The sequence below is a fragment of the Falco peregrinus genome, chromosome 8, assembly GCF_023634155.1.
Source record: "Falco peregrinus isolate bFalPer1 chromosome 8, bFalPer1.pri, whole genome shotgun sequence".
In the NCBI taxonomy this organism is placed as follows: Eukaryota; Metazoa; Chordata; class Aves; order Falconiformes; family Falconidae; genus Falco; species Falco peregrinus.
In genome coordinates, this window is record NC_073728.1 from 4,208,126 (window position 1) to 4,225,774 (window position 17,649).

General features: G+C 48.8%; 1 protein-coding gene across 1 annotated transcript in view; it reads left to right on the forward strand.

Annotated features, from left to right (window-relative positions):
* Nucleotides 1–3,329: 3,329 nt before the first annotated feature.
* The window catches only part of TMEFF2 (transmembrane protein with EGF like and two follistatin like domains 2), a 131,052-nt gene continuing 116,732 nt past the window's right edge, over nucleotides 3,330–17,649 (forward strand). The window contains exons 1-4 of the mRNA XM_055812960.1: nucleotides 3,330–3,510; nucleotides 4,843–4,952; nucleotides 10,984–11,113; nucleotides 14,121–14,147. Coding sequence (XP_055668935.1) covers nucleotides 3,330–3,510; nucleotides 4,843–4,952; nucleotides 10,984–11,113; nucleotides 14,121–14,147 — 448 coding nt within the window. The remainder of the gene's footprint in view (nucleotides 3,511–4,842; nucleotides 4,953–10,983; nucleotides 11,114–14,120; nucleotides 14,148–17,649) is intronic.

Below are 17,649 nucleotides of genomic sequence, written 5' to 3' on the forward strand. Positions count from 1 at the left end.
TTTTCATATCAACAAGGAAAATCTTTTTAAAGAAAATGCCAGTGGTAGTCACAGCAAAAAACGTAATACTGTGCCTTAAGCAGATTGCCCTTCAGACAGTTTCAGGTTCATAGTTCAAGCATCATGTTGTGACAATTACAGGACCTCTGATGGAGCTTCCATATTCCAAAGTCAGAAAACAAGCATAAAAATAGAGGGACTCCTTTCTCTCCCCAGGCAGTGCCTGTTGTCTGAGTGGCTGAAAATAAAGCAGGGTAAATATAAGTCAGAACCATGTGCCTGAGATTCAGTCGCTGCGGTGTTATATGGCACTCTGGGGAGAACACGGGCCGTAGCGGGGCTTCTGCTGCTGTATTTAATGATACTCTGTGAATGCCAGATACACTGGCGGTATCATCTTGGGTGTGAGTTATAGTGACAGGAAAGATGGATCAGAGAGGGTCTCGCTGCAAGACTGGGAAAAACTGTTTCATTCCCTGTATCATCTGGTTAAAATGGTGCAAAAATAAGGAGGGCAGTGGTACCTTTCTGAACTGCAGCTATGTGGAAAGAAGGGGGTTTGGTGTGGAGGAAGGGAGGAGGAGGGTGCAGGAAAAGAAAAAAAGAGAGAATGAGAATAGAAACCGTAGGCTGTGGTAATTGCAACCAGGGGAAAATAGAGCAGTGAGACCACATAGAGGAACCAGGGGAGTGGGAAGAAGAAGCCAGGGGGGAGCAAGAAGAAAGGAAAAGAGCAAGCAGGACATTCCCCTGGTGAGGCTGTGCGACTGTGCTACCTAGACAGCCAGGACATTTTTCATTTTTAAGCACCTCAATGATCAGCCAAGCAGAGAGCTGAGCTTCAGCAAGCAGCGAATAATGAATATGAGAAAGAAGAAAAGAAGTTGAAAACAAAGAGGAAGAGGTGAGAGGGGAAATAGAAGGAATATGATAGTAAATGGAATAACAGAATGGCACACACAAAAAAAATAAAGAGCTAAAGGGAAAGAAAAAAAAACCCTTAATCTGACACCAGGTGCTCAGCTGGCAGATGCTCTGTAAGCCCGCAGAAGATGAAGGATAAGATTCTGTGCAACCACTAGCAGGCAGTAAAAATTAATATTTCCTTTCTGCTAGGTGCTGCTTAGGGCTTGATTAGTCAATAGGAAACAGTAGGCACAGGGATTTGTGTGGATCTTCATCAGAGCCTTAGCACATATTGGAATGTGCAAATTGATACCCTTTTAATTGTAGCAAAGGCTTCTGGACTGCAGGTGGGTAGATAAGGTCAACACAGATCGTGGCAGGCGGGCAGGGCCAGGGCAGGGACCAGCCGTGTAAGTATGGGGCAGAAAGGAGGCAGAAGAAAACCTGTCATGGAGCGTACGGAGAAGCCAGAAAGGAATTACAAAAGCATAAAATATTCCTCAGCTCTGGCGTACCAGGCCCTCTTTATGAAGGGATCCCAAGCAGTAGTACTGTTGTCTGGATTTGCATAGAGCCCTCAAAGTGCGGTTCCATCAAATACCGTCAGCCAGTATTTTTAAAAAGCGAGTCCTAAATCTTTACCTTAGGGGTCGCAAAGGAGGTCACGCGTTCGGGAAAAGCAAACTTCCAGCAGGGCCCCTCCTCCCACTCATTCGGGGGTCTCCAGACCCGCCCGCAGCGGCCCCCTTCAGGGCTCGCCCCTGCCCCCCCGGGGGCTGCTGCTGCCCCGCGGCGAGGGGACGGGGCAGAGGAGGGGCAGGGCGACCCCGGCCGCCTCCCCCCGGGGTCCTGCCCGCTGGGATGGGCCCGGCGGCTCCCGCCTCCCCCCGCGCTCCGGCCCGAATCACGGCGGCCGTGCCCGGGGAGCGCTTCCCTGCTGCCGTCTGCACCACCTGAGCCGATGGTTCCGTTTCGGTTGGCGTCTAACGTGCCCTCGCCCCGCCAGCGCCCCGTCCCGCGGCGCACGTGCAGTGCCGGGCGGGGGGCAAGGGGTCCCGTTTACCTGGCAGCAGGTGTGTGTCGGCTCCGCTACGCCCGTGCGGCGAGCGGCTGCGGGCTCGGAGACGAGAGGAGGAGGGGGGTGAGGCTGAACAGCCCCCAGCCCTGCGGCGGGGCCAGGGCAGGGGCTGGGGCGAGCGGCTCCCAGCACCGCCTGGGGAGGCTGCGGGGGCACGCTGCTGCTGCGCTCCCGCCGCCCCGGGAGCGGGGGGCAGCCCTCACCGTCCGTCCCGACCGCCGCCTCCGAAAACTAGAGCCCCGGAGGGGCGGAGGATCCGCGGCGAAGGGCGCAGCAGTGAGTGGCGGCTCCGCAGCCCCGTGGCAAGGCGCCGGCTGGAGGCGGAGGGAGGCTGCGGCGGGGCTTCCGCGCCCTCCGAGCGTGCGTTCGGCGTTGGGGGGCAGCGCACCCTCCGTGCCGCGGTGATGGTGCATTTTTCCTCCGGCTCCGTCGCGGGGATGGTGCTGCAGCCAGGCAAGGTGCTGCCAGCCGACCCTAGGCAGGCTCTCCCCGCTTTCCCCACTGCGCTCGTTCCTTCCCCTGGTCACCTCGCCCGCTCCAGACCCCGCAGCTGTGCCAGTGTTTTATTTTCCTAAACGTCGCAGACGCGCGTGATTAAATACCGGTGCGAGGCCAGCAACTTCAGCAGCGCCCGGGCGTGTGTGCGCGATGGGGGGGACGGGGTCGCGTACGGGCATGCCTGCGCGCCCAGGTGAGCTAGCCCACCCGCGGCTACGCGCCGGCCGGGGGGCGAGGCGCACACATGGGTGGGCGCGCAGGAGGGGAGCAGCCCGGCCCTCGCCCCGTCGAGGGTACCCGCAGCCGGCGGTGCAGGGCTGACGGCGGGGGTGCGGGGGTCACCGCGGGCGTGCTGCCCCCCCGGCCCCCCCTCTCCTGCCCGGCCCGGCCCGGCCCCGGGCGCTGCCGCGGGGCGCAGCAGCATCGCCGGCCCCGCCCGCCGGGCCCCGCATCCCGCTCGGCCAATGGGGGCGGCGCGGCGGCGGCACGTGACGCGGCGGGCCGGGACCTGCTGCTTCCCCCGCGCAGAGGGATGCGGGCGGCAGAGCGGGGCAGGCGGCGGCGGCGGCGGCTGCGCGGCGGCGGCCCCTCCGCGCCCTCCCCCCGCTCCCCGCCGCCCGGCCCCTATGGCAGCCGCTCTCCGAACCGCCGCCGCCCGCACCCCCGCACCGCCCCGCCGGGCTCCGCCGCTAGCCCCAGCAGCGTCGCGCCCGCCTTCGGCCGCCGCTCGCTGACCCGCTGCCGCCGCCGGCCGGGGCCCCGGGATGCCCAGCGGCCCCGCCGGCCGTCCCTGCCGCCCGCCGCGCCGCCCGGGGGGCACGCCGCCGGAGAGTTGAGTTAGGAAGTCATGGTGCCCTGGGAGCCCTCCCCGCCCCGGCAGTGCGGCGGCGGCGGCTGGACGCTCTGCGACTGCTGCTGCTGGCTGCTGCTGCCCGCCGTGCTGCTCGTCCTCGCCCGCCCCGACAAGCTGGCGGCCTTCCCTACCTCCTTAAGCGACTGCCAGACGCCCACCGGCTGGAACTGCTCCGGTAAGCACCGGAGCTTCCCGCGCCTGGCCCCGCCGTGCCCCGCCGGGCGCTCAAAGTTGCGCGGGCGAGCCCGGGGGAAGACAACTTGAGTGGGCGATGCCGCGTCCCGGTCGGTACGCGGGAACGGAGACGGCGAAAAGTGCCGGCCGTCGCTCCCGGCGCGGCGCGCAGCCCCCGGGCGACCCGCTGCCCCCCGCTGCCCCCCGCTCCGCGGGGCCGGGCGTGCCGGCCGCGCCCTCCGCCGGTGCGCAGCGCTGCGGGCGGCTCCGCGCTGCCGCGGGGCACCTCGGTGCGGGAGCGGGCAGCCGGGCCGCCTGCGCGCATCCTGCCGGCGGCTCCTCCCGTGCGCGCCGGGGCGAGGGCGCGGCGGGGTACGGGCACCGGGAGCCCCGCGCCCGCTCCTTGAAGTCGGGTGACCTTTAGAACGAGTTTCTCACGTAGGGCAGCAGCCGGCCCTTCCCGAAACCTAAAGTAAGCCTGGATCCGGCTGCGATAGCCGCCGAAGGGAGAGAGCCTTTTGGGGTAACGTGTGCCCCGCACGTAACGTGTGAGACCTGGGGGGGGGGGGGGGCACTGGCACTGTAAGCTCTTCGCTTCAAACATGTAGCGATACGGTTAAGAGCGCTCGGATGTATTTTTTAAAAAAATCGATGGATTTAGATCCTAATGGGTTTGGAGTCTGATAGAGCTGTTTTGTTTAATACCTTGCCGCACGTTGTTGGAGTGGGAAGTCAGCTAGCGAAATCTGAAATTCACGCTTGTATTCGTGAACTGAATCTTCAGTCAGATCTGTTGGTTTTTCCCAGAGAAAATGAAGGCAAAGAGCTAGGTTCGCTCAAGCGGCTTGTGGGGAACCTAGCACTTCTGTTAACTTAGAGGTGATCAATCTTCATTGGGATCAGGCAGACCATCACGGAAAACATACAGCCTGTTTGTCTTTATTATTGGGGGCTTTATTGCATCATGGGCTGGAGAAATCCCAATCTGGACTTTTGTCCAACAGATTTGTGATCAGATGGGGATAAGTTGATGACATTTCCACCCTAACATAAAGAAACAGCATAATTACCAGGTGACTTTTGAGGAAACGGAGTCTGTGAAATAGAAAAAAAGTGCATGAGGCATTTGGGAATAGAAACTAAGAGAAAGACCGAGGGAGAAACAAGAGAAAAAGTGGGAAACTGAGGACAGGGAAGGACAAAAGAAAATCTGGACTGTGTCATTTCGTCAACAAGGTTATTGTGCTGCGTGCATTAAAATGCAATCATTCTGTATTGTTCCTTTTGCTAGACCAAAGCTGATATCTTTTTTCCCCCCCTCTTTACATTTGAGGTTATGATGACAGAGAAAATGATCTCTTTCTCTGCGACACCAATACCTGTAAATTTGATGGGGAGTGTTTAAGGATTGGAGACAGTGTGACTTGTGTCTGTCAGTTCAAGGTAAGAAGATTGATATTTCATTCTCTAATTCACTAATGAGAATACAAATCAAGGATCTCCCTTTATAACCTATCACTTGGCAATTTATTTCCCTACGTGCAGAGAAGTTAGAGCGAAAACCTGGCAGCATGTATAAAAGCTGACAGGAGAACCAACTGGTGTCAAGAAGACACAAGTTTCTCTGGGAAAATGCAGATGCTGTGGCTTTAAATGTCCCTTTGGGTTTGCAGTTTCAGGTTGTGCATTTCTGATTTTTTGTCTCTGCCCTTTTAACAAAGATTTAGAGCCCTTTCTAAATTCATTTTTGATACAGATCATGGCTTATTGTATTCGGAGTTCTGATCTAGTTAAAGAAATGGATCTGTAATGTGCTTATGCAATATTTTCAGGAAGGGCTGCATAGTGACAATGCTCTTGCCTGTTTATCTGCCCAGCTGATCAGATTAAGGAGCAATCCCGCTGTTCCCAAATCATGAACTTCCTTTAGCTTTTATGTAGTTTTAGGGGGGGTGTTACTGAGTAGTAGGGGGGTTTCCTGCTATTTCTTCTCTCTCCCTCTTCCAGCTGCATCTAAACCTCAGGCGTTCTCAAAGTCAGATGATTTCATTATGAAGGATTCCATTTAATATGTTTTAGCCAACTCACAAAACAGCTGTGCTTTACATAATGACCTGAATAAAAACGGAACAAATTAAAAGAGTTTTAAGCATGTATCAGCACGTGTTGTATGTACATTTATGCCCCTGTGGTTTCTTGCATTTTAATGTGGATTTGTGAAGTTGTGGAACTTGTAACACTGATTTGTATGTTTACAGTAGAGCAGGCCAAATAGTGCACAGTTCAAGATTGTGCACATCTGTAATGATTAAGTAGTTATTGAGCTTTGATAGACTATTTGCTTTGAAGCATGACAAGTATCGTTTATATTTCTAGAGCCAAATGTGTCTTCAGAGAAAAAAACCTCAAATGATAAATTCCTTCATTTAAAACAAAGAAGGAATTTTCTGTAATAAGAACAAGACAGTTGTTTGCTGAAATGCTTGTGTTTCCGGTGTTGGGAGAGAATTCATATTGGCCATGGGGTTTTGTTTTTTTTATTTTGTTTCTAGTTTGTGTGCAATCAAAAATTCAATGTGAGAATGCTGTTTTGAGCATTTGCCTTGGCTCAGGATGTGCAGTGATTTAAGGGTGGGTCTGTTTTCTCTTTTCAAGAAAAATCCGTAATGCAGTGAGACGTCTGTGACTTGTCCCATTGCCTGGCGGTAAGCTAGGGCAGATGTTGTGCCATGAGCACTGAACTTGGAGCAGCCACAGGACATGCTTGGGTCTTGTCTTTGGTCCTGGTTTGGTGTTGCCATGTGGTATAAAGCAGTGGACTCATGGCCTAGAAGGAGCAAATTCAGACGTTGCCATCGGCAGGGAAGAAGGCATTGGGAGCACTGTTTCCCCAAGGCAGGATGCTGGTCCCTGGTGATTTGCAGTAAATGAAGCCAAATGAACCTCTTTGTGCTGTGTTGTCTCCTCTTCAAGAGGTGAATACTATATATTTGCTGCATCGAGCAGTGCTGTAGGGGGCAGTTGAAACAAATCTAAGATAATCTGAGAACTTATATATGAATATGTAAATGAAATTAAAAGTATAAGTTGGGCAGTTGTGGGCCTGATCCCACTAATAAATGGGTTGAAATCAACAGTAATCTTCGGTTTCAGCGCCCTTTGGATCAGGCCCTGTAAACACTCAGAGCTTTTTGTCTTGATTTGAGCCCTCTGTGGAGCCGCAGGGCTGGCTGTGACCTTGGAGGGCAAATTACCTGTGGCTGATCCTGTGCCGGTGCTGCAAAGGGCGGTGCGGTGCCGGGGGCTTCTGTAGTCAAACGTGTCCACTTTGATACAGGCAGAGCTTGGGGGGATGTTAACTTCTCTTGTAACATCAGTGGATAATGTGACAAGCCAAAAAGATACGCCACCAGAGTAGAAAATTAATTTTGAGTGTGGTGTCTGAGACTGGCCAAGTAAGGCAGAGCTGGCCAAGTAGTTTGTGTCATGGGTAAGGGGGTCCTCCATCAGAATTCAGGTCCCCTGTTTTGATGATAGCTCTCTGGGGTGATGGTTAGCGAATCAATAGCAGAGTCCTCATCACTATAACCATATTTTATGTTTTCTCCAGAATTTGCCAGGGGCTTTAACTGCAGCTTGAAAGAATAGACAAGGATGGAAAGCTAATTTTGCCTCCATACTGTTGAAAAGCCCTGGGCTGGCCAGCCTGTGTCTTGAGGGGCTGAAGTGGGGAGCAGGGCGTTTGCAGTCTTGGTTTGGGTTTTTCAAACTGGAATCACAGATGCACAGTGTCTGTCCAAGTGGAGTCAAAATTAATTTATTTTTGTTTGAAAGGGTGGATATGATCAGAGATTCTGGAACACCTGAGTTAGGCTTCCATCCCTGGAAAGCCAGCAGACGTGTGCTGAGAAAGGGATTCATAGTGGTTGGCTCTCTTGCCGTACTCTACTGCAAAATGATCGCCCCTTCACTACTTCCTCACAATGAGATGTGTATTGCATTGGAAAACACTCTCCTGCTCTGATCAGTAACTGCAGATCTGTCCCCCGCTCAAGGCAAGCTCATACCTTGGTGTCAGCAGGGCAGGAATGCACTGGGCCAGTGCTGGCTCCAGCAGTGGGGCCGAGTGTGGGAGAAAGCACCACCACCGCTGCCCCCCCTGCACAGAGCAAATTCAGCGGGGCCACCAGAACAGCAGGCATGTGGTTGGAGACATGGCTCACTGGGGTCTGCACCCTAGTCTGCCCAAAGCCACAGGTCTGGCAACCTGGGGTTTTTTTCCATCTTAGATTTCATGTACATATCTAAAAATACTTCAGGGTATTTCCATCAATGTTGCACGCCTCTTCTCTTTGGTCACCACGAGACCTTGCATGCATGTTGAATCCTGTACGTGCCTCAGTGTTTGTGGTGCTGGAACATCACCTGGCCAGCTTGAAGCTTTGTATCGTATTTCTGGAATATATTTTCATGCTGCTTGGTTCAAGATGTAGGTGACATTTTTGGACTAGTTAAGTAGGAGGCAGTCAAACTTTTAACAGTGTTACCAAGAGAGGGAGTTACGCAAGTTATCATTTTCTTTAGAAAACAAACCTTATGCTTTCAGTGCCTAGCACTGACCCCCAGCGCTTGGCAGAGCTGGTTTGTCCTTGGCTGTGATAGTGGGCACTCCGGGCTGCTAGAGGTGAGGAAGGCAGCCTTTGTATGATATTGGCTGAATTGCATACGTATGTTTCTTGCTCTACAGCTGAATTTTATAAATGTGCATATGTAAGAGAGAAGGGGACAGTATGGCACTATGCTGCTGCTTTAGTGGGAGTTTTGACATGCATTCCCCTGGGTGCTTGATCAACCTTTACTTGAGGGGTGGAGAATCATTCCCTCATCTACAGCTTGTTTTATTGAGCCCAAAATTGATGCCAAAAACGTGTCACTGTACTGGGGAAACTGATAGTCAACATCTAATTGTCCAGTACTAGCAAGTATTTTGTGATGTGAAGAGCTGCGAGTACTGGATTTAGCATGGTCAAGTACAAGAGTCTGGCTCTAGTGGGTTAGGAGTAACCTGGTGACTAACATCACAACCTTCTCATCGGTGGTCGTCTTTCCTGGCTACCTTCCAGTACGGTGTCCTGGTGGCTCGTAGAGCCATCCCAGCTCAAAGCCAAGGGAGAATCCATCTGGAAGATCTCACTTCTTTTGTTCCTTGTGGCTCCTGCCTTTTCCGTCTTAATACTGGTTGTCCAAAGGCAGTGGTAGGAAAAGTGGGCAGCAGATGAAGAAACACATCCTTGACCAGCATGATTTGCAAAAGAAAAGGCTGCATCACCTGTGCTCATCACAGAGTACCCCCCACCTCTGCTGCCCAAAGCCAAGCTTGAATGTGTCAGGAGCCACGGGAGAGATGGTGAAGCTTCTGCCAGGAGAGTTAATCCTTCCTGGAGCCCTGGTGTCTCTCAAAAGTGTTTTGAAATTGCCAAGCTTTGGAATAAGCTCCAGCGTAGCTCAGAGCAGCTCTGTCACTCATTTCTGTGGATCAGGATTTCACTCTTGATGCTGTGTGCTGCTAATGTAGGGCCGTCTGGCCTTTCAGATTTGCAGCTGAGTCAGTGTAAAAGATCGTCTCTTGCTCTGGGCAAAACCAGCAGAGAGTTTGCTGCTGTGTTTCTGGGGAGCAGGATCCAGCATTGTTTCTACGTGTAACAGAGCCTGTTGAGAAACTTTGGGCCAAATTCTGCACAGATTAGATTGCTCTGGGAAAAGGTCCCATGGGTGGCAAGCAGATAATATGTCTAAAGCAAGCATGATTTGCTCCTTCCTGCTTTAAAAAAATTGCACCATTGTGTTAATTGTCCTGGTTAAGTATTCCAGATCAGCCTCCAGCAATCGTTGAGCTTCTGGATGAAGTTGGCATTTTCTGCTTGCAACATTACTCAGATTTGGAACATAATGGTGAAAATAGCATAGAAACACTTTTTAATGAACTGTTTAAAATCTCTGCGTGGAGGAGTCCTTCGTTAGAAGCAGAAGGAGAGGATTTCTACTGTTGTGGCTGCTGGTTTCCTTTCTTGTTCCAAGGGAAGAGAGTGCTGGGGGTGGGCAGCAGCTTGGGAAGACAAGAAAATACAATGCACGAGGAAAATGTCTTTTGATTTGGCCCAATCAAAATGTCACTCTGACCAACTATGAATAATTTCTTGGCAGCTGCTTTGTGTGGAGGCCTGCAATTAATGCAATCTATGCAATCATTTGTGTTAATCACTTCTGTAGTCATTCACGTTGAAGCATATTTGATTTTTATATCCCTGGAATTTCAGTTCTGTGTTTTACATTGTGCCTGACGAACACACCTCAGATGCTTTGTGGCGTAGTACAGCTAAATAGGAAGTACGATTTCTTTTTAATTTTTACTTTGATTTAAACAGAGGTGAGCATTTGTAAATAATAGTTGTGATCATTCCATTTGTTATAATTAAACAATGAGGCATACCAGGAGTACAGTAATCATGAGATAATCATATCCCCAGTATAATTACCATGTACAGGGTATATCCAAGAATTTCTAAGCCTCAGAGGGTGATTATCTTATGATAACTGCACCCGGTGGGTGCCCAATTTTCAATATAAAATGGAATTATTTTTATTAAAATGAACAACAGAGGGCAAAGCTGTCTTTCAGTGGTAGAGGGAACAAAGCGGGTAGTTTGCAGAGCTGAGCAGGAGTTTTGAGCCAAAAGAGGGGTGTGTAGCATGAGTAACTTCAGCGCCCTTTGGTGTGCGGGCTGAGCGTGCTGCAGTGCTGCTGCTCCTGCCTGCTGGCCACCATGGGGAGAGCTTGGACCTTTGTGGAGCATCCCGGCCGGAGCTTGCCAGGAACAGAAACAGCTCTGCAGAAAGAGGGATGGGGTTTGATCATAGGTCTCTCAGAAATAATTTCCCTCTGTCCAATCAGTTCTAATTATAGCTAAGTACTTAAATAGAGTGTTATATACATGCACAGGCAGACACTTTGGTGTATGCAGACTGTCTGTGTAGCAGCGAGGGTGTCTATGCGGGAGGAGGGGAAAAGTGAGCCTGTTCGTTGCAATTTGTCTGTAGCCATCCAATGGAAACACATGAGCTGCTATTGCAGATGCGAGGAGCTGTTTGCCTTGCCCATCTTAGTTCCCTGGGGATGCCCCCACATCCTCCTCGCAGGGAGAGGCCTCTCTGGGGGCACTTACTGACCACTTTGCCCATTCACATTACCTTTTCCCTAACCTGATCAAGTCTGGTTTACACTTCTCTGCCTTTTGCCTTTTTTAAGAATCCCCCCTCCCTCTCCCCTAGTAGCTGTAAAGGTGAAGAGTGTCTCCCTTTCTGTGGTTTTCCCAGGGGTTTAATACTGGAAGGGGGCTGGGGGGGTCACGCAAATGGGTCCTGTGCCACCCCACTTGTGTGACCAATGCTTCTGCTCTCTGTCCCTTCCCATCAGTGTAACAATGACTACGTGCCCGTCTGCGGCTCCAACGGCGACACCTACCAGAATGAATGCTACTTGAAACAGGCTGCCTGCAAGCAGCAGAGCGAAATACTCCTGGTGTCCGAAGGATCATGTGCGACTGGTATGTATAATGCACTCCAGGCTGCCTGCAGACCTTGCCGTGCCCCTGAATAAAAGAACCTGTGGATGGCGAAAGCTATTTGAATGCCTGCTTTGAATTCATTACAGAAGAATTCTTTGCAGTCTTAGGCATGAGAAGTTGCTGCCATCCTTCCCTGTGAAGTCACTAACTTAGCACAGGCTCACCATCTATGATACAGTATACCCTTGACACTGTTTTGAAGAGCCAGCACAGAAGTTGATTTCTTTTTTTTAATACGTATCTTGTGCTCCTGATCATCCTGTGCGCTGCGTACACTTCTGAGCTGCTACGCCTAGTAACTGGAAGCAGATTAAATGAGCAGATGTCTGATAAATGGGCATCTGGATTACCACAGACCCCTCCGTAATCTGGAGAGAGAGAACTGGAGCATTATTGCCTGCAATCCAGTTTCTTAGCTTTTTCTTTGTGCACGTAGGGCTAGATTCCCAGCTAGCATAGTTCAGCAGACCCCTGGTTGTAATGCACCCTGCCAATTTATACCAGCTAAAGATTTGGCCTGAAAGATGCTTAACAAACAAGTCTAGGCAACAGGTTTTACTTCTGGACCTGCTGGAAGAATTCATTAAAGAGCATATGTGAAAACTGACTGGCATTTGAGACATCTTTGCTTAACTCTGAGCATCGTGAGCTGTTTGTACCTCCGCTTTTATGAAACAGCTAGAAAGGTGAATGAGCAAAATCAGTCACAGAAAACTGAGTTGCTTATGTGCAGGAGTTCTTGATGTTTTTCTTTTGTGCTCAGTATCTGTTAGAGGTGGGCAGTGAAGTTAACTTGAAAAGAGCAGGAGGAGTAACTCTTTGTTCTTGAGAGAGTTCTTTAAACTTAAAGCAGAATTTTTTTCCTGGCTGAGGATGGAGGAGTCAATAAAAAGTGCATTAGACAAACTTTTTGCAGTGCCGCAATTTTGTGTTTTGTACACCTGAGAGAAAATAAACTCCTTTCTCTGGAAATGTTGTTCTTCTCTGAAGCTGTTACCTGACAATTTTCAAGAGGGAAAAAAACATACGCTGCAATTTTTTTGTCTATAAATTGGTATTAAGCAGAGCTCAGGCTGACAAAGCCTATTGTGGCATAGGATTTGTTCAACTTGGTGAATTCTCTCAGCGCAGCAACCGGTCTTTTTTCATTCAAACTTTTTGATTAAAGGGATAATTGTGAAGCTTTGCTACATCTTTTCTTAAACTTCATGCCTACTGGCAATGGCTGTGTTGGAAGCATTCTCTCTGAAACACATTTTGGATTTCAGAAACAGAGAAGGAAAAAAAAAAAAAAGGCTTTCCTGAAGTCTTGATCGTTTGGCCTTTTTTTCTTTCTCCCAGGAGGAGGCTCCTGAGGAGGCTCCAGCAGAGAAGGGAGCAGCCATGCACCTCAGGTTTTCCCCATGGGATAGGGATCTCTGGAGGGTGCCTAGGACCCCCCAGCAGCGACCTGGGGTGCTGAGAGGTCTGGCAGTGGGCAGCCCTCCTGGCCATGACCGGCAGGCGTCTGGCTGTTGAAGGGTAGGGGCAGGAGAGACACAAGGTTTTTTTCATGGAATCACAGAATCATTTAGGTTGGAAAAGAGCTTTGAGATCGTCAATTCCAACCGTTACCCCAGCACTACCAAGTCCATCACTAAACCATGTCACCAAGCACTGCATCTATTCAAAGTGCCCGAGAATATGGTAGTTCATTGGGGGAGGCCGGTGGTAGCAGGCATTCGTTCCTTTCTCTGTGCTGGGGAGACCTGGCACACCTGGAAAAGCAGTACTTCCCAGAGCCATGAGGGCATTCTAATGAAGACACGCTCCTTTCCCCAGTAGCTCATTTGGGAAAGAGCATCAGGACAGAAGATCAGATCAGGAAAATGCAGGAGATGGTCACTGGGAAAACCCACCATTTTCTGTTCTCTTTTCCAGCCCCTTTTTGCATCTGTCCTATGCAGTCTTGCTGTGTAAATCTTCCATTTTAAGCCATTTTTGTGCCACGTTTATTGAAATAAAGGTTTTCCTTTTTTTTTTTAACTTTGAGCAAGGATGGCGTGTGCAAGCCAGTTCAGGTCCACCAGACCTTGCTGTCAGTAAATTAGGTCTAACGGTTCATAGGGTAATTGGATCCCAAAGCAGCCTTTCCAAACTCTGTCTATTAATCTTGATGCTGATAAATGGATAACCCCTCCACTAAGGGGGAGGTTGGGATGATAACCTCCCTCCCTTCCCTGAAAAAGAAATTCCTCTTATGGATTATTTTTGGTAACCCTACATGTGTGTGCATTTCTGTGCTTTGCCTCGCTTGGAAAGTTTTGTAATGAAGCTCCGGGCTTGGCAATGTCGTGATGTTGCACTTTCTAAATTTGTGACTCTCGTCATTCCAGCCAACAAGACATTGAGCAGAGGAAAAATAAATATGAAATACTCACTCAATTTTGAAACTCAGCAACAACCTTGAGAAAAATGACATTTTAATAATTTATCTAAAGGTTTTGATTGTTATTTCCAATTTCCATTTTTTCCCAATTTTTCCAATATTTTCCAATAATTCCAATGGTTTATTCCAACTAGTTAAGATCTGATGAGCTGATGTTGTTTTGTAACGATAATGACATGAATTTCCAGTTGGCCTGGCCTTAAAAAAATGGGTTTAAAAATTGTCTTTGATGGTGAGTAGTGGGCAAGGGAAGTAACTTTGCACAGCTGTTAGGAACAAAGCTTTATCAGTCTCAGTACAACAAAATGAGGTAGAGGCTGATGAGGACATTACAGCAGTCCAGGGCTTAGGTTATTTTAGTCTAATATAGGGACTTTAAAGAAAAGACATGAGAAAAAGATGGTTCGAGTGAGCTACATTCAGATTAGAACTTGATGATTTACCCAGGGATGATACCAAATGTGAGGTACACTGTAATACACTTAACAGTCTTGCTTTGCATGCTTACAGGACATACTGTAGAACATGAATATAAATTTCTTTCTGTTCTTTCTTCAGATGCTGGCTCGGGATCTGGGGACGGAGGTAAGAGTCATCTTTTAGTATCTCTGTGGTTATGTGTACACACATTGTCTTTCACAGTTTCAGATTGTAAGTGGATAGGCTTTGCAGTTTACTTGTGACATTGCATATTGTCTTTTGTTTAGCTTTCTCTCTGAAAAAAGGTGGTATTTTGCGTTTTAGTCAAGCTGGAACCTAATAATGACATGCTGTTTTCTAGGGAAATTCAGAAAGCTGTGATATTTTTAATAGGACTTGGAATTATTCATAGCTTGTGCTAGGAGCTCTATCTCCATCTACTGTTACAGTTGCACTCATTTGTTTTATGTTTAGAGTAATATTTCTTTTGTTTTAAAACATGAGCCAAACCCTTGGCTCCTCCTCACTGGAGGATTCAAGCCAAATATTTTGTGGTAACGGAGAGCATTCTTTCAAAGATATGAAGAAATGTCAGAGGGAAAGAACAATGTGCTTTTATAAGAACAGCAGCAGCAAAAATGAACGTGGAAACAGTCCAAACCCTTCACTGCATACAGGGGGATACTGTAAAATGCAGGAAAACTTGCATTTCAGTTCAGAGTTGGGGATTGGTTTTTTTATTATTATTTCTTAGGTGCAGTCATTTATGGGTTTACTTGTTTAACGCTGGTTCTAGGGTTTGTGACCAGTCGGTCCTTCCTGGAAGTGTAAGTGTTGGGTCTGGGCAGTGCCCTCCCCCGGGACAGGGAACGTGACTGCTGGGAGCTACTTGCATGGTGGGGCCAGTGGGTCAGGTGGCGCTGGGGGCTGGGAGGGCCAGGGCTAGCTGGGGTGGCTGTGGAAGGTTGTCTTTAAGCGTTACCCTCATTTCTGCCCAAGCCCCCTCAGTGAGCTCTGGGAGCAGGGGAAGGGCAAGGTCAGCATCAGGCAGGGTTGCTGCTGGGCTCCGCAGCCTGGGGCAGCCACCGGAGCTGAGCCAACTTTCTGCATAAGACACAGCAGGTCTGGGCTCTTACCTGGTTTTATGGCTGGCCCTGGCTGGATTCAGGTTTTTCAAATGCAACCCTGTTGTTTGGCAAAATATCACCTAGTCCTCATGTAGTTTTGGTAACCAGCATATCAGAGAACACAATGTATAGGTAAAGTATTAGTTTTACCCATGAAGTGGCCAACAACATGAGCATATAAGGAGCTTGCAAGGGACCTAATTTTCCAAGATTGGATGCAGGCTGCTTCCTGGAAATCAGGACTCTTTAATATGCTTCAAATCTGGCTCCCCAGAAACTTAAATACTGCGATTTGTTGTCAAAAGTTTTGTCCAGCTATTCCTATTTAACTCTAATGTCCTTTTAAATTGTCTTTTTAAACTACTACACCAAAGAAATTCCTTATTCAGTGCTTAACTGAAATCTACAATTCAATTTATGTTTATGACAAGATTTTCACACATATGGTCAATATATCAGTTTTCAATGAAGTTGTGCAAAATTAATCACGTACGTACCAAGGAAAACAGAAGATCTCCCATTCGGTTTATAACTGCGGAGGTGAGGAAACAAACTTGGCTGCTTTCTACAAGTAATGAATTCCATACTCAAAACCATGGGAATTTAAAAACAGAATTTCCAAATAGTTTCATTTTTAAAAGCTAAGGTTGACGAGATATGAGCAGAACAGGACCTTGGGGACTGACTGGGCAGGTAGTAAGAAAGCAGATTTGTGAAGGAGATGGAACCAAGTTGGTGCATGTGTTTAAAGGTCTACAAAGCTGCCTTGTATTATTCAAGATTTAGTAGGCAGCTACGGCTGTTCTTAAAGTACAAAAGTATATTTATGTGCCCTAAGAAGCTAAATCCAGCCAAGTAAATGTTGTCACTACATCACTCTTTACTAGACACGGTCTTGTTGTAAAAGCTGTAATAAATTTTGGATGTCATCACAGTAAGTCTTGTAAAACCCACTCCAACAATCTTGAGTGGGATGTTTTGTTCTGTGAGAAGCCTGAAATTTTAGACAATCTTCTGTGTTTTCTGGTTTTTATGAAAGTTTTTGTTTCTTATGCTTCTCATGCATCAGTCTTGACTAACAAACTGCTAACCAATGCAGCATCATATTTTGCAAAAATAAGCCATAGGGACCCTCCCAGCTGGCCATGCCTCTGCCTCAACCAGCAGAATGGGGCTGTCCTGGACGCCACGGCTGTCAGGCGTGCTGGGTCCATCTGCAGCAAGGTACCCGCTGGCAGCCCGCAGGAGCCGCCATTCTCTTGCTGATTTGCCCCTTTTCTTGTTGCTGTTGGAGTGCCAGCAGGGCACAGGCTAGCGCTACACTTCAGCACTGCTGTTTGCTCTGCGTTGTGTTTCCACACATTGTGTTTTTCGCAGCTAGCAGACTTTCTGGCAAGGTTCAGGCTTGTGCAGCTGTTGTGGTCGGTCTTTGGGAGGTTCCTTGCAGCCAGGGAGACCCAGATAGGGAGCCCTGTGGGACTGCTGTGGGCACAGGCAGGGTGAGTAGTGCCTCCAGGGCACGGAGTAGGAGGCTCTGGTTAAAAAGACAAAAAGTAGATGGGCTTCTACTTGAAGGCACCTATAATGGCTGATCCTTCAGTCTGAATTGCTGAGGACCGTTAGCAGTGGGAATCTCTGCCTCTCAGCACTTGTAGGTGGAAAAGGGTGTTGCTTCTTACCGGAGCCCCTCCATATTATTCCCATGGGTTCCCTTAGTGCTCTTGTGTATCGCTCTGCAAGCTGTGAGATGAGGGAACCAGCTTTTCAACAGAGTTGTATCTCGTGGTTGGATGTCTTTGGTCTGATAAGATACATGTCTAATAGGAAATTAACTGAGCTTGTGAACTAGTAAAGGGCATCGTGTTTCTCCAGTCCTTGAAACATGGCAAGTTTCTTGCTTTGAGGTGGTTTCTCCGCTGACTGACACCAGTTCAGCTCTCAGTGATGCTTCTCTCTCAAGGATGCTCCTGTCACATGAAGTTACAATTGGTTAAGTGTTCAGAAATTGCTGAAAAGAGGTTGATGCGATGGGCAGACACACAAAAACACATTGTGTGTTTGTACGAACCTTGTTTTCTCAGAAAACTGGACAGAGTAGGAGCAAGGAACAACATAGCCAGAGGCCGTGTTTTGCCGGCCACGATTCCCTTCCACACATTCCTACCTGGGTTTGCAGAGAAGTCTTCTCAATTCATTATTTAGGAAGTGGGGTTTTCTGCTTTCCTGTCAGGGATGCTGGGATCAGAGAGGTCTCAGCTTCTTAGCACTTTAATGATCTTGAGGGCTTTCCAGAGGTGATTTAATCCTTCTTTATGCAGCAATAGCATACAAAAGTCCCCTTATTTGTAAAGTGGTGGAGGAATCTTAATCTCATTTGATTACTGAGCCTTCAGTATGCACTTTGGGGATATCCAGAAAATGGGTAAGAGCAGTAGGTGTTCAAGCTTCTTACTGCAGAAGACATTTTTCCCTGTAAATGAAGACTAAAAATGCAGATCAAAAGCCGTTTCTGTGTTTTGATTGCAGAAGCTGGGAGTGTG